We start from the raw sequence: 16,780 nt of genomic DNA on the forward strand, positions 1-16,780 counted from the left end.
CAGGTAACTTTAGAAAGATTTGCTTCTCATTAAAACCCCACCCTAGATTTACCTGTGCAATCAGCAAGGACAATTTGCAGTAAAGGAACTATTTCTGCTGTTTGTTTAATGCTCATGAGGCAAATGGCAACTCTGTTTACATGCACAAGGAGAACTGTTTGCTTTTCTCTTTAGTTGATTACAGAAGGAGGGGAGGAACATGAGCAGTCAGGAGGAGCTCTGTCATGACTGGATGGACAGCCACGATGGATCCTCTCTGACTAGAAAAGCCAGAACCAATTTGGGACGATTTAATGGTCAACTCTCTCTGGGAAATGCCAGCCTCACATCAAACTCCTCCATTCTGGACACCTCACAGATCTTCCCACTTATGGAGACCAAGTTGTACAAGCGCCGTTGGGTCATGCTCTTCCTCTTTTGCATCTACTCAACGAGCAACGCCATGATGTGGCTGCAGTACAGCATCATCGGAAACATTTTTAAGCACTTTTATGATATCGACAGCTTGTCCCTGGACTGGCTCTCCATGATTTATTTCTTCACCTACATCCCTCTCATCGTGCCTGTCACGTGGATGCTGGAGAACCGAGGCCTCAGGGAAGTCATCATGGTGGGCTCTGCCTTTAATTGCATCGGTGCTTGGATCAAAACCAGCACGGCTCACCCAGATGCATTCGCTATCACCTTCTTCGGACAGTTTGTGTGTTCAGTGGGTACTGTTTACATCCTTGGAATTCCATCCAGACTTGCCTCTCTGTGGTTTGGGCAGCAGGAGGTTTCCACTGCTTGTTCCATTGGTGTTTTGGGAAACCAGGTGTGTCAATTTTTTTCTGTCAGGCTTGTCAGTGTGTGTGTGAGAGAAAGAGAGTAGTACATTGGTACCTCCATTTACAAGTATTTTGAAATACGAGCTGTCACTTGGCTTTTTGTTGTGATTTAAATTGCAAGCGTTATTTAGGTTTTGAGCCTCCGAGCCGCTAAAAGGCGTAGCTAACAAATGCCATAGTAAGCGCCGTAAGATCCTTCCCAAAACATCTGGTCTAACTTGCTAAGACTAGCTAAAAGCATTGACTTTTAGCTTTATTTTCCAACCAATTTAAAACAAGAACTTTAGCAGCAGTCCAGCTTCCACAGCCTTCACGCCGACATCGTCCTCCTGCTAATGTTTGATCCTCTGCCCACGCTTCGGCTTAATGCTAAAACTACTGTGAGTTTCCCACAGACTCTGTCCTTGCTGCTCCTGCTGCTGTCTATCAACACTCCAAGGCCAGCACATCGCATAAAAAGCCCCAACTCTTAATTTCCACAACACTGATTGCGACACTTGGTATAATAACGACTTTTTCAACGCCATTACTCGTCGCCATCTTAGCTTTATCAGCCAGCCTTTCATCTTCGGTAACTTGGCTCGTTATACATGTTGGATTTAATGGGATGAGAAGAGGCCAATCAAAACGGACTGAAAAGGATTTTAAAATCCTCTTCAGTCAGCTTGGAGAGGCAAATGCGTTACATAAGTATTACCGTATTACATTACTTCATAGATTGTACTGTACTGTAGTTGTTTTTATAAATATTGTGTTATTTCTTAAACAGTATTTCTTATCTGTAAGCTTTTTTTTTTGGCCGTGGAACGCAACACCACCTTTTTCATCATTTATGCAGTTGATTTCCTAATCAGTCAGAGGGGCCATAGCTTAATTACAACTTTTCTTACTTAGGGCCCACTCTACTAAAGATGTGCCTCTTTTAAATTATAACACATGCAAACTTGACTGCACATGCAAAGCTAATCTATTAAGCTCCTATGCACAGGACTGCATCTCTTAAATGAGCAAAATAGAGAGTGCAGTCCATTATCGTGTCTGATTCATGATTATTCTGAATAAGAACCAAGTCCAATGTAGGGATGAAATAAAACAGAATGTGAGATGTAACATGTGATGTTGACAACTTCATTTATGTGGTGCAAGACAAGATCAATCAAATATATAACCAGTGTTTAATATAGGATGTTAAAAAACAAAATGGAATTATACTTCAATTTTTTATAAACTTTCATATACATACTCCATTGATTTTGGGTATTATATAGCCAAGTGTCAAAATATGTAAAAACTAACTTGATGTTTGGCTGCACTCACCTGTTAGGCCAAACACTGCATACCAGTTATTGTCATGCGTGTTTGTGTTGTATCCCTTCAATCTGGCAGCCTGCTGTGATGCATGAAAAGCCGCATTGTCATTGACATCCACATACCCACCATGACGCCATGTGTTTGTGTTCATACAATAACACAACATAACATCCATTTGTTCTGCATTGTGTGGTTCCACGTCTGAGATATTTTAAGAGAAAAAACTCCCAGTGAGACAAAAAAAAGAACTCACCAGAAGAGATCAAACAGAAGTTTGTGTGCCAAAGCAAACTTTGGTGTATTGGAATTTTGATGAAAATGAATGAAATATACAATTTTTCCTTGAATTAGCGCCGGTGCGGTAATTAATTAAAAACATCTCACTCCGGCGCTTACCTTTGAGAAACTAGTGATTTAGGGCTATATAAGTAAACATTGATTGATTGATGCGGTAAATTTAGGCATGCGCTAATTAATTTTAAATCTCTTCTCACTCCGGCGCTTACCAAAGGCATGCTGTAAATCTGGGCCTGCGCTTATGAATTTGAGTGTGATGTAAGCATACCATCATGAAAAGCACATTTAATAAAAAAAAACGTTATTATGGTCTTACCTTTACTTATAAATGAAGTCCAATGCGCCGCTCCTTCTGAACAAAAGCATTGATAACTTGTTTATCAATCAATCAATCAATGTTTATTTATATAGTCTTAAATCACAAATGTCTCAAAGGACTGTACAAACCATTACGACTACGACATCCTCGGAAGAACCCACATAAGGGCAAGGAAAACTCACACCCAGTGGGCAGGGAGAATTCACACCCAGTGGGACGCCAGTGACAATGATGACTATGAGAAACCTTGGAGAGGACCTCAAATGTGGGCAATCCCCCCCCCCCTCTAGTTTATAGAAGTCTTCCTTATCTTTCTTCAGTTTTAAAAGTCTCTCTGTCTCGATGGAGATCTTCCTTTAATTATTACCTCCTGCTTCGATTGAAAGTCCAGTTTAGAAAACTGTTATTGTCAAGGTGAAGTGTCACTCGTGACGTGACGAGTTTGACCCGGCGGTAAAACGAGGCATATGCTAATTATTCTGCAAAACGAGTTTGACCCGGCGGTAAACCGAGGCATGCGCTAATTATTTTGCTAAACAAGTTTGACCCGGCAGTAATTCTAAGCATGCGCTAATTCTAAGTATGCGCTAATTATTTTGCGAAACGAGTTTGACCCGGTGGTAAAACAAGGCATGCGGATAATATATACCCAGCGGCAATTCAAGGAAATACGGTATTCATTTTATGTCTTACTGGAAGTTTGTATGAAATTAATGGATCTTAATTGTATCATCCAGTTTTTGTATTGCAATGAGGTTTAATGTTTTCATGTTTACCTCTGACTGCACCATAAGAACAAGGTAAGTGACTTCCTTCATACCATATTTGATTGGAAGGAAATGCTTGTGGAGTATATTATATCTGGGACACTTTACTTGCTACACTTTGTTCTCTGGGATGTAAAATACTACATTGATATGATATTTCAGCTCATTTTAGTAATATGAGCGTTCAATAATTTTGCATGTGACAAACGCTGAGAAGTTTTGTGTTTATCAACCTGGCACTTTTTTTTTTCTATCCTGCAGATGGGCATTGCCATCGGGTTTCTGATCCCGCCCATCCTTGTGCCTAATGTAGACGATATGGATGAGCTGGCACGCCACATTAAAGTCATGTTCTACATCAGCGCTGGAGTGGCCACTGTTATCTTCATCCTTGTGGTCATTGGTAAGTCCTCAAAGGATAACATCCTAGTCAGTTCTGGTGCATTGAGTACACATCACGTGAGCTAAGGTTAAAGTCAATCATTTCCAAAGTCATGTAAAGATCCACAAGCAAAGGGTCATGTTCATAATTTGTGTACCAAGCGATTTTCTGTTCCCCCTTTCTGCAATTTTACAGTCCGTTCATCGGCTAATTCAGAATAGTTCAACAGTGAGACTTCTGTGGTGCGCCTGAGGAAACGCTGCTCTCCCAGAGTTTCTGCAGTAATTGATGGAATTGTCCACCTATTTGATGGGATATGTTCTGACACTTTATGAAACACTAGTAGGGGCCGAGCCTCAGCCCCAGATAGCAGTAAAGTCCTTGACAGTCAGGGGAAGGATTGCAACAACTAACCACAGGTCTTATTTGTTTATTTCCCTGTGACTGGCTGCTGACCTGTTCAGGGTGTGTCTGCCTTTTACCTTGAGTCATCTGGAATGGGCTCTTGCTCCCCCTGTAACAGTCAACTGGATAAGCAATATGAGAAATTGACGTTTAGCTAAACACATATCAATGTATGTCCATATCATTGAGTTACATTACCGGTCATTTTAAACAAATAGTATAAAAAAAAGCTCCACTGTGTCTTCTAGTGTTTCAGGAGAAACCAGAGGTCCCTCCCACGCAGGCTCAAGCTCAGGCGAGGTGCATCACTCCAGAGCAGTATTCCTACATGGGTTCCATTTGGAGGTTACTGCGCAACAAACCCTTCATGCTGCTGGTTCTCAGCTATGGTGGGTTTCTAACATTTACACCTACACCTGAACTAGAATGATTGCTTTGCTTTATGAGCTCATCATGCTATTAGTGTTGTTTGCTCAATTGTTTAATGCCAACAAATAAAACTTTAGCAACTGTACTTTTTGTTTAGCACCACGTTTAGCATCTAAATGACAATAATCCAACTGTGACATCTATTCAAAAAATTCCTTCCGCTGATCTAGTTTGTAGAAATTGTGCAGTAACACACAGTATGGGCCTAATCTACTGCCAATTTGTATATATAAAAAAAACGTGGACACTTGAGGCCTGATCTACAAACCCCGTTTCCATATGAGTTAGGAAATTGTGTTAGATGTACATATAAACAGAATACAATGATTTGCAAATCATTTTCAACCCATATTCAGTTGAATATGCTACAAAGACAACATATTTGATGTTCGAACTGATAAAAAATTTTTTTTTTTTGCAAATAATCATTAACTTTAGAATTTGATGCTAGCAACACGTGACAAAGAAGTTGGGAAAGGTGGCAATAAATACTGATAAAGTTGAGAAATTCTCATCAAACACTTATTTGGAACTTCCCACAGGTGTGCAGGCTAATTGGGAACAGGTGGGTGCCATGATTGGGTATAAAAGCAGCTTCAATGAAATGCTAAGGAATTCTCAAACAAGGATGGGGTGAGGGTCACCAATTTGTAAGCAAATTGTCGAACAGTTTTAGAACAACATTTCTCAACGAGCTATTGCAAGGAATTTAGGGATTTTACCATCTACGGTCCGTAAAATCATCAAACGGTTCAGAGAATCTGGAGAAATCACTGCATGTAAGCGATGATATTACGGACCGTTGATCCCTCAGGAGGTACTGCATCAAAAACAGACATCAGTGTGTAAAGGATATCACCACATGGGCTCAGGAACCCTTCATAAAACCACTGTCAGTAACTACAGTTGGTTGCTACATCTGTAAGTGCAAGTTAAAACTCTGCTATCCAAAGTAAAACCCATTTATCAACAACACCAAGGTACGCCGCTGGCTTCGCTGGGCCCAAGCTCATCTAAGATGGACTGATGCAAAGTGTAAAGGTGTTCTGTGGTCTGACGAGTCCACATTTAAATTATATTTGGAAACAGAGAACGTGTTGTCCTCTGGAACAAAGAGGAAAATAACCATCTGGATTGTTATAGGCGTGAAGTTGAAAAGCCAGCATCTCTGATGGTATGGGGGTGTATTAGTGCCCAAGGCGGGCTTCACGGTGGCAGAGGGGTTAGTGCGTCTGCCTCGCAATACAAAGGCCCTGCAGTCCTGGGTTCAAATCCAGGCTCGGGATCTTTCTGTGTGGAGTTTGCATGTTCTCCCCGTGAATGCGTGGGTTCCCTCCGGGTACCTCCCACTTCCAAAGACATGCACCTGGGGATAGGTTGATTGGCAACACTAAATTGGCCCTAGTGTGTGAATGTGAGTGTGAATGTTGTCTGTCTATCTGTGTTGGCCCTGCGATGAGGTGGCGACTTGTCCAGGGTGTACCCCGCCTTCCGCCCGATTGTAGCTGAGATAGGTGCCAGCGCCCCCCGCGACCCCGAAAGGGAATAAGCGGAAGAAAATGGATGGATGGATAGTGCCCAAGGCATGGTTAACTTACACATCTGTGAAGGCACCATTAATGCTGAATGGTCCATACAGGTTTTGGAGCAACATATGTTGTCATCCAAGCAACGTTATCATGTACGCCCCTGCTTATTTCAGCAAGACAATGCCAAGGCACGTGTTATAACAGCGTGGTTTCGTAGTAAAAGAGTGCGGGTACTTTCCTAGCCCGCCTGCAGTCCAGACCTGTCTCCCATAGAAAATGTGTGGCTCATTATGAAGCGTAAAATAAGGCAGCGGAGACCCTGGAATGTTGAACGACTGAAGCTCTACATAAAACAAGAATGGGAAAGAATTACACTTTCAAAGTTTCAACAATTAGTTTCCTCAGTTCCCAAACATTTATTGAGTGTTGTTAAAAGAAAAGGTGATGTAACACAGTGCTGAACATGCCCTTTCCCAACTACTTTGGCACATGTGGCAGCCGTGAAATTCTGAGTAAATTATTATTTGCAAAAAATAATAGTTTATGAGTTTGATCATCAAATATATTGTCTTTGTAGTACATTCAACTGAATATGGGTTAAAAAGGATTTGCAAATCATTGTATTCGGTTTATATTTACTTCTAACACAATTTCCCAACTCATATGGAAACGGGGTTTGTACTAAAGCAGGTGCATCCAAACTTTTTGACTTGAGACCACATTTGGCAAAAAAAAAGACTTCTTATTCCACAGCCACTTCGTCCAACTCCGCCCGGGGGATCCTGAGGCGTTCCCAGGCCAGTCGGGAGACATAATCTCCCCAACGAGTCTTTGGTCTTCCTCTTGGCCTCCTACCGGTCAGACATGCCCTCAACATCTCAAATCTCATCCACCCCCAGGGGCCTTGCTACCGAGGAGCTTTTTAACTACCTTGGCGACCTCAGCCCCATAAATAGGAGAGCCCGCCACAGATTACCCAGTCACTGCTTCCTCATAGGAAGACGTGTAGGTGGGACTGAGGAGGTCTTCGAAGTATATACAGTCGCGATCAAAGGTTTACATGCACTTGTAAAGAACATAATGTCATGGCTGTCTTGAGTTTCCAATATTTTCTGCAACTGTTATTTTTTTGTGATGGAGTGATTGGAGCACCTACTTGTTGGTCACAAAAACATTCATGAAGTTTGGTTCTTTTATTAATTGATTATGAGTCTACTGAAAATGTGACCTAATCTGCTGGGTAATAAGTATACATACATACAGCAATTTTAATATTTGGTTACATGTCCCTTGGCAAGTTTCATTGCAGTAAGGCGCTATCGGTAGCCATCCACAAGCTTCTGGTTGAATTTTTGACCACTCCTCTTGACAAAATTGGTGCAGTTCTGCCAAATTTGTTGGTTTTCTGACATGGACTTGTTTCTTCAGCATTGTCCGCACGTTTAAGTCAGGACTTTGGGAAGGCCATTCTAAAACCTTACTTCTAGCCTGACTTAGTCATGCCTTTACCACTTTTGACGTGTGCTTGGGGTCATTTTCCTCTTTGAATACCCAACTGTGTCCAAGACCCAACCTCTGGGTTGATGATTTTAGGTTGTCCTGAAGAATTTGGAGGCAATCCTCCTTTTTCATTGTCCTATTTAAAGCACCAGTTCCATTGGCAGCAAAACAGACCCAGAACATAATACTACCACCACCATGCTTGACAGTGGGAATGGTGTTCCTGGGATTAAAGGCCTCACCTTTTATCCTCCTAACATATTCCTGGGTATTGTGGTCAAACAGCTCAATTTTTGTTGAATTATTTAATGGTATAGAGTTTCACATTAAATTTTCAATGATGGTAATGATAGTAAATTATATACTAAAAAAAACAAATTCTGTGGTACCTTACATGGGACATGTGAGTGTCAAAAATACAGCCAAAAGAGTTTGGTGGATTAGAATAAATCTTGAAATAAAGTATTGTGTAGAAATGCAACCAATTGCAGTAAATGTAGTCTTGATTTAAAAAAAATATATTTGGGTGTGCTTGGCAGCACTTTGTGCTGATATAAATGTTGTTCTTTTTTTCTCAATTTACTTTTCTTTCTCAAAGGGTTCTCCCATCCCTTTCATAAGCACCATCGCAGTTATTGCCGGTGTTTTCTGCACAACGCCTCCGTCTTCCATAGGGCACATTCGACGTGCTTAAAGGTTCTGTTGTACAAACCCTGTTTCCATATGAGTTGGGACATTGTGTTGGATGTAAATATAAACGGAATACAATGATTTGCAAATCCTTTTCAACCCATATTCAATTGAATGCACTACAAAGAGAATATTTTTTTTTTGCAAATAATAATTCACTTAGAATTTCATGGCTGCAACACGTGCCAAAGTAGTTGGGAAAGGGCATGTTCACCACTGTGTTACATCACCTTTTCTTTTAACAACACTCAATAAACGTTTTGGAACTGAAGAAACTAATTGTTGAAGCTTTGAAAATGGCATTCTTTCCCATTCTTGTTTTATGTAGAGCTTCAGTCGTTCAACAGTCCGGGGTCTCCGCTGTCGTATTTTGCGCTTCATAATGCGCCACACATTTTCAAATGGGAGACAGGTCTGGACTGCAGGCAGGCCAGGGAAGTACCCGCACTCTTTTTTTACGAAGCCATGCTGTTGTAACACGTGCTGAATGTGGCTTGGCATTGTCTTGCTGAACGAAGCAGGGGCGTCCATGAAAAAGACGAAGCTTAGATGGCAGCATATGTTGTTCCAAAGCCTGTATGTCCCTTACAGCATTAATGGTGCCTTCACAGATGTGTGAGTTACCTATGCCTTGGGCACTAATGCACCCCCATACCATCACAGATGCTGGCTTTTGAACTTTGCGTCGATAACAGTCTGGATGGTTCGTTTCCCCTTTGGTGCAGATGACACGATGTCGAATATTTCCGAAAACAATTTGAAATGTGGACTCGTAAGACCACAGAAAACTTTTCCACTTTGCATCAGTTCATCCTAGATGATCTCGGACCGAGAGAAGCCGGCGTCGTTCCTGGATGTTGTTGATAAAATTTTTTTGCTTTGCATAGTAGAGCTTTAACTTGCACTTACAGATGTAGCGACAAACTGTATTTAGTGACAGTGGTTTTCTGAAGTGTTACTGAGCCCATGTAGTGATATCCTTTAGAGATTGAAGTCAGTTTTTGATACAGTGCCGTCCTGAGAGATCGAAGGTCACGGTCATTCAATGTAGGTTTCCGGCCATGCCGTCTACGTGGAGGGATTTTTCCAGATTCTCTGAACCTTTTGAGGATATTATGGACTGTAGATGTTGAAATCCTTAAATTTCTTGCAATTGCACTTTGAGAAGTTGTTCTTAAACTGTTTGAATATTTGCTCACACAGTTGTGGACAAAGGGGTGTACCTCGCCCCATTCTTTCTTCTGAAAGACTGAGCATTTTTTGGGAAGCTGTCTTTATACCCAATCATGGCACCCACCTGTTCCCAATTAGCCTACACACCTGTGGGATGTTCCAAATAAGTGTTTGATGAGCATTCCTCAACTTTTTCAATATTTTTTGCCACCTTTCCCAAATTCTTTGTCACATGTTGCTGGCATCAAATTTTAAAGTTGATGATTATTTGCAAAAAAAAAATGTTTATCAGTTTGAAAATCAAATATGTTGTCTTTGTAGCATATTCAACTGAATATGGGTTGAAAATGATTTGCAAATCATTGTATTCTGTTTATATTTACATCTAACAGAACTTCCCGACTCATATGGAAACAGGGTTTGTAGATCGCACTGAAGAGGTGCTTCTAATAGCTCAGAAAAGATGTCACCGATTATAGTTGTGTGCTGCATGTTCTGCAACACTGCAAAATACCAACGGTTGGAGAATGTTGTCATTGACGGAGAGGTCAAATGTCACAACCTGTTTAATCAGATTCTTCTTTGTTCAGTTTTTGGGTGTCTTTGTGGTGTTTTTTTGAGTTCACTTCCAGTTTTGTGCTCTTATTTTTAATTCCAATTCCTGATTTTTTAGTGTTGTGTTGCATTAGCTTAACCCCTGCTTCTGAGCGCTTCCCTTTTCACCTGCTGATTGTTAGTGTTGATTATTTTCACCTGCTGTTACTGGGTAAGCGGTAGACAATGGATGGATGAACGGATGTTACTGAGCACAAGACGACTATTTAAACTGGTCTCCCTGAGTTGTTGATTGTGGGAGGATTGTATGTTGGAGGTATGAACATGGTTAATTATATTTTGGAGATTCTTGTTTTTGTATTTTTGTATATCCTTTTGTTCAGGAGCTTTCCCTGGGTGTATCCCTACTGCACTCTGATTTTTCTGGACTTTGTAACATTAAAATACTCGTTTATCTGCATGCTGCTTGCCGCATCTTGCCTTTTTGTTGTTCATGACCCTCGCTACAAAGAGCAATCCTAACGGGAAATGAGTGACATACCGATACAACACACGAAAGCCTGTGCTCTGTACCTCTTTTGCAATTGTTGTATGTGCAACTTTTTAGTTTGCAAATGCTATTTAGCAGTTATGTGGGATCTTGTTTGGTCGGGCCCTCAGTCTGTAAGGAATTGTTTTCAGAAAAGCCTCCTAAAAAGTCTTGCCAGATGGGGAAACCCCACACATGCCTACGTTGCATTGGCATGCAGGTGATTCTGCACTCTGTCACTTTACTTTTATTACTGCAGATTTAATGGTGCTGTTAAAGCATCATTATGTATGCTACCGATGTATCAAATGTATTTTATCAGCTCACGTGTTGATATGAAGACGTAATAGAACTTCCATGTCAGGTAGGGTGCAGGTTCAATTCGGAGGGTTCTGTGGAGGTTTTCTAGTAGTAGAAAGTCACTATTTTGTTGCTACTGATATCTATTATATTTGTATAAATGTTCTGCACACAGTTGGTATGTCACAAAATCAGGTTAGGGTTTTAACATTTTTAAGAATACAAATGAATATGGTCATATCAATACAAACAAGTTACTTTTCTATTCATTTGCAGGACTCAATGTTGGCTGCTTTTATGCTGTCTCTACACTTCTGAACCGAATGATCATTGAACACTATCCAGTAAGTCTCAGAATGGCCACTGTTGTCTTATGTGGATAAGTTTAATACAAACTGTAACATACATATTTTATTGCCTTTGAAACCAGAGATGCCAATGTTTTTCCTCTTAGGGAGAAGAGGTAAATGCAGGCAGGATTGGTCTGACCATTGTCATTGCTGGCATGGTGGGGTCACTCATATGTGGTATTTGGTTGGACAAGACAAAAACCTACAAGTAAGATCACATTTCTTGACATTTATGTTTACTCTTTCAAATATACATTCATTAATGTTTTCAAACTGTATACGAATGACTGCTGCTGTCGTTGTGGTTGTATTCAGCGTATAATACTGGTATATTAAAAAAGCCCAGATGCTACACAAGGTTAAATGAGCTGATCAAGTGTCACATCGCCCTTACCTTTACTCTTATTACTCTTATGCGGTTATGCAAAATGTATTTTACGTTGTATTGACAAAGAGCATTTAAAGAATATGTTTATTACTTTGACATTTACACATGTGGTACAGCAGCGGCTTCTTTTAGCAACAACCACTGTCAAGACATCTAATCGAAAGAAAAAACAGGCGCAAGAGGAAATCACGCCTGACTTTTAAATCTCTGTGGCACAAATTGGACTGTAAGACTTTGGTCATCAATTGTATGGTTTGCGGATCTATTATATCAGTAATTCTAATGGATCCACAGTCAACTGTTATTTACCGTACTGTAGTCCTAGTCCTCTCGAGTGGCTGTCTAAACATTTGTTCACAAAGAGAGCAGCACTAAGAGATTCTCTGCAAAGTGGACAAATGAGCGGGTCTGAGTTTGTGTTCTGATGTCCATCTCCGCTTATTTAAACTGACAGGCGATACTCGTGGAGTCCCCTTGTTTTTCTCATCTTGTTTTCTACATAAAATTTGGAATATATCTGAAGCGCAGTTTTCAACCGCAAAAACAAAATAGAAATGAATTTGTCTGTTTTGACTTGATAAAGTGTTTGGATTCCTCAAATGCCTTAGCTTTCAAAGTAGCCAGGTTCACATTGATTTTATTGAAAGGACTGTTATGTTAACAAAACCAGTATTTCACGCATGGTTGTACAAGAAACTGCTAGACCAGAACAAGCCTGTGTAAAGTGCTCGTGCTATATCCAAAATCAACTCAACACTCTTGCCTACACTTATCCACCCCCTCAAAAAAAGGGGTTTGTCAGTCATAATCAAATATTGCTTTCAATTATTGGTAGAGAAAAGTCAGTTTGCATAATACTGTATTGTCTTGTGAGTGTGGTGTGGATTCCAAAAATGTAAAGAGAGAAGCCAGCAAACAGTCACTTCTTGAAAAAAAAAAGGCTAACAGAAAAAGGGTGCAAGGCTGTAGACTGGTCAGAACTGAAGCAAGAGTGGTACCCTAGGCAGTGGTCAAGAAGGCAGTACAGCAAATGGACGTCGTGGAACAAACTGTGAGGTACCGCCACCCAGCTTAAATAGCTGGAAGACTAATTGGGGCCGAGGGTGCCCAGTCTCCTGGAGCCAGTCACACGCCACACTGCAGGAAAGAAAGAGTAAGTGAGGCGAGAAGAACTGGACCACAACAGCAGGGGACAGAATGTAACAAGTAGATCACTATTTCTGAAATATTTTATTTCAAAAGCCCATCTCTCAATTGTAGTTTTTAAAAACACAATGACTTAGTCATTGGAAAAAAGAGGGGAACATCCAAATTCATGCAATTTAGACTTCATCCAAAATATTCCTTAAAAGTCAAATAAAAATTGCTGTTGAAACGGGAGATGACGCAAAATACATGAAGATGTGAGAAAGCAGCTTTCTTCGGATCTAAAATTTTTTTTCCTATTCTGTTGCCTGCCATTGGAGGATATTTATTGTTGTACAATCATTTTAGCTAATCCATGCCAACATTCCATTTAGGCTATCTGTATGTACACATTGCATCATTATGCCTCATTTGTAGGTATATTTGAGCTTATTTAATGTCCTTTACTTATGTCCTTTGTGTATTTAATTCATTTTTACATGTCTCATGACACCTTATCTGTATGTAATTTTGGCTGAATTTCTCATTGTTGTTTGTGTGCCACGTTGTTCCAGACCACATCAAATGTTACCTAACTTGCAATGGTTGTAATAAAATCCATTAGGAAAAAGACAGCCTGCCGTTTCCTTAACTTGGACACAAACATCTATACTTTTGAATATTCTAAGCCAGTAATTTCCAGGATTTATTTCACCCTCTGAGAAGCTTCCGTTGTACTAAAGGTTTCCAATGTTTTAAAAATGTGTACAATAAATATTACAGTAAATTTAAACATTTCTGTCAACGAAAATTTGCATTAGCCTGCAACACAGTAATTTTGATAATAGGCTACAATGGCTAATATAAACATTTAAATCATGTGTTGCTTTCATTATAATACTTATATAAGGCATTTAATTTTTTGCGGCTCCAGACAAATTTGTTTTTTGTATTTTTGGTTCAATATGGCTCTTTCAACATTTTGTGTTGCCGACCCCTGACCTAGCACCTACAGTATCTATATTATAACATTGTCCTAACATCCCTCCCCCCAAAGACTGCGTCATTCCATAGGAAGAGTGACCACGAACGAGTTGTTTGGTAACCGTACTGGTAATTCTCTGTCCTGCATACAGTCCAGTTTTCTCCATTCAACTCCTACTAAATGTTTTGAAATTAGAACGCCTTCTTAACGAGCGACGTTGAACATGATCAAACTGGTCATTTTAGCCAGTGGTTCTCAACCATTTTTCAGTGATGTACCCCACTGTGAACATTTTTTAAATTCAAGTACCCCCTAATCAGAGCAAAGAATTTTTGGTTGAAAAAAAGAGATAAAGAAGTAAAATACAGCACTATGTCATCAGTTTGTGATTTATTAAATTGTATAACAGTGCAAAATATTGCTCATTTGTACTGGTCTTTCTTGAACTATTTGGAAAAAAAAGATATCAAAATAACTAAAAACTTGTTGTAAAATAAACAAGTGATTCAATTACAAACCCTGTTTCCATATGAGTTGGGAAATTGTGTTAGATGTAAATAAAAACGGAATACAATGATTTGCAAATAATTTTCAACCCATATCCAGTTGAATATGCTACAAAGACAACATATTTGATGTTCAAACTGCTAAACTTTTTTTGTGTGCAAATAATCATTAACTTTCGAATGTGATGCCAGCAACACGTGACAAAGAAGTTGGGAAAGGTGGCAATAAATACTGATAAAGTTGAGAAAATCTTATCAAACACTTATTAGGAACATCCCACAGGTGTGCAGGCTAATTGGGTACAGGTGGGTGCCGTGATTGGGTATAAAAGTAACTTCCATGAAATGCTAAGTAATTCACAAACAAGGATGGGGTGAGGGTCAACAATTTGTAAGCAAAATGTCGAACAGTTTTAGAACAACATTTCTCAACGAGCTATTGCAAGGAATTTAGGGATTTTACCGTCTACGGTCCATAAAATCATCAAAAGGTTCAGAGAATCTGGAGAAATCACTGCACGTAAGCGATGATATTACGGACCTTTGACCCCTCAGACGGTACTGCATCAAAACAGACATCATTGTGTAAAGGATATCACCACATGGGCTCAGGAACACTTAATAAAATCACTGTCAGTAACTACAATTGGTTGCTACATCTGTAAGTGCAAGTTAAAACTCTACTATGCAAAGCAAACCCATATATCAACAACACCAAGGAACACCGCTGGCTTCGCTGGGCCCAAGATCACCTAAGATGGACTGATGCAAAGTGGAAAGGTGTTCTGTGGTCTGACGAGTCCACATTTCAAATTATATTTGGAAACTGTGGACGTGGTGTCCTCCGGAACAAAGAGGAAAATAACTATTTGGATTGTTTTGGGCGCAAAGTTGAAAAGCCAGCATCTGTGATGGTATGGGGGTGTATTAGTGGCCAAGACATGGGTAACTTACACATCTGTGAAGGCACCATTAATACTGAAAGGTACATACAGGTTTTGTAGCAACATATGTTGTCATCCAAGCAACATTATCAAGGACGCTCCTGCTTATTTCAGCAAGACAATGCCAAGCCAGGTGTTACAACAGCATGGTTTCGTAGTAAAAGAGTGTGAGTACTTTCCTGGCCCGTCTGCAGTCCAGACCGGTCTCCCATGGAAAATTTGTGGTGCATTATGAAACGTAAATTAAGACAGCGGAGACCCCGGACTGTTGAACGACTGAAGCTCTACATAAAACAAGAATGGGAAAGAATTACACTTTCAAAGCTTCAACAATTAGTTTCCTCAGTTCCCAAACGTTTATTGAGTGTTGTTAAAAGATAAGGTGATGTAACACAGTGGTGAACATGTCCTTTCCCAACTACTTTGGCATGTGTTGCAGCCATGAAATTCTAAGGTAATTATTATTTGCAAAAAAGGATAAAGTTTATGAGTTTGAACATCAAATATCTTGTCTTTGTAGTGCATTCAACTGAATATGAGTTGAAAAGGATTTGCAAATCATTGTAATCCGTATATATGTACATCTAACACAATTTCCCAACTCGTATGGAAACGGGGTTTGTATAAATAACGATTTCTACACATAGAAGTAATCATCAACTAAAAGTGCCCTCTTTGGGGATTGTAATAGAGATCCATCTGGATTCATGAACTTAATTCCAAACATTTCTTCTCAAAAAAAAAATCTTTAACACCAATATTTATAGAACATGTCCACAAAAAATCTAGCTGTCAACACAGTCGATGAAGACCATAGTACAACATTGTTGCATTTCTTTTCACAGTTTATGAACTTATATTTATATTTTGTTGAATTATTATTCAATAAATATATTTATAAAGGATTTTTGAATTGTTGCTATTTTTAGAAAATTAAAAAAAAATCTCACATACCCCTAGGCATACTTTCAAGTACCCCCAGGGGTACGTGTACCCCCAGGGGTATGTGTACCCCCCTTTGAGAACCACTAATTTAAGCAGCTCCGCCTGTATTTGAATTAAACAATGCTATCTACAGTATATTACCATTCGCAACATTTAAAAAAGGTTATTAGGTTTCATTTTTTGAAGGGGTTTGTGCAAGTATGCTGCAGGATTGAGGTGATTGTTGATTAACTTTTGCACAATTATAAGCCTGCTCACAGTATTTAACATTTTTGTTCAAGTCAAATCCGATTTAACAGGATTAATAGGAAAATAACATGCATTTGTTGCTTTGCAAACACTTAAATGGGCACTCTCTCCCCCCAGGCAGACTACGCTGGCCGTGTATGTCCTCTCCCTCATTGGGATGCTGGTGTACGCCTTCACCCTCAACCTGGGTTACATGTGGGTGGTGTTTGTTACAGCTGGAGTTTTAGGGTGGGTAACTAACCATTATCTAATAAAGGCCTACAAGTCACTCAATG

General features: G+C 39.8%; 1 protein-coding gene across 5 annotated transcripts in view; it reads left to right on the top strand.

Moving 5' to 3' along the window:
• Positions 1-16,780, top strand: part of flvcr2a (FLVCR choline and putative heme transporter 2a) — a 48,686-nt gene that overhangs the window by 23,758 nt on the left and 8,148 nt on the right. For 4 of the 5 annotated variants that reach the window (XM_061895354.1, XM_061895358.1, XM_061895355.1 and 1 more), the window contains 6 exons: positions 175-814; positions 3,783-3,924; positions 4,557-4,697; positions 11,290-11,357; positions 11,468-11,571; positions 16,623-16,733. In XM_061895354.1, the coding sequence (XP_061751338.1) occupies positions 200-814; positions 3,783-3,924; positions 4,557-4,697; positions 11,290-11,357; positions 11,468-11,571; positions 16,623-16,733 (1,181 nt within the window). In that variant the 5' untranslated portion in view covers positions 175-199. The remainder of the gene's footprint in view (positions 1-174; positions 815-3,782; positions 3,925-4,556; positions 4,698-11,289; positions 11,358-11,467; positions 11,572-16,622; positions 16,734-16,780) is intronic. The other variant, XM_061895359.1, reaches the window with a different exon arrangement.

Source organism: Nerophis ophidion, linkage group LG03 (genome assembly GCF_033978795.1).
Source record: "Nerophis ophidion isolate RoL-2023_Sa linkage group LG03, RoL_Noph_v1.0, whole genome shotgun sequence".
Lineage (NCBI taxonomy): Eukaryota > Metazoa > Chordata > Actinopteri > Syngnathiformes > Syngnathidae > Nerophis > Nerophis ophidion.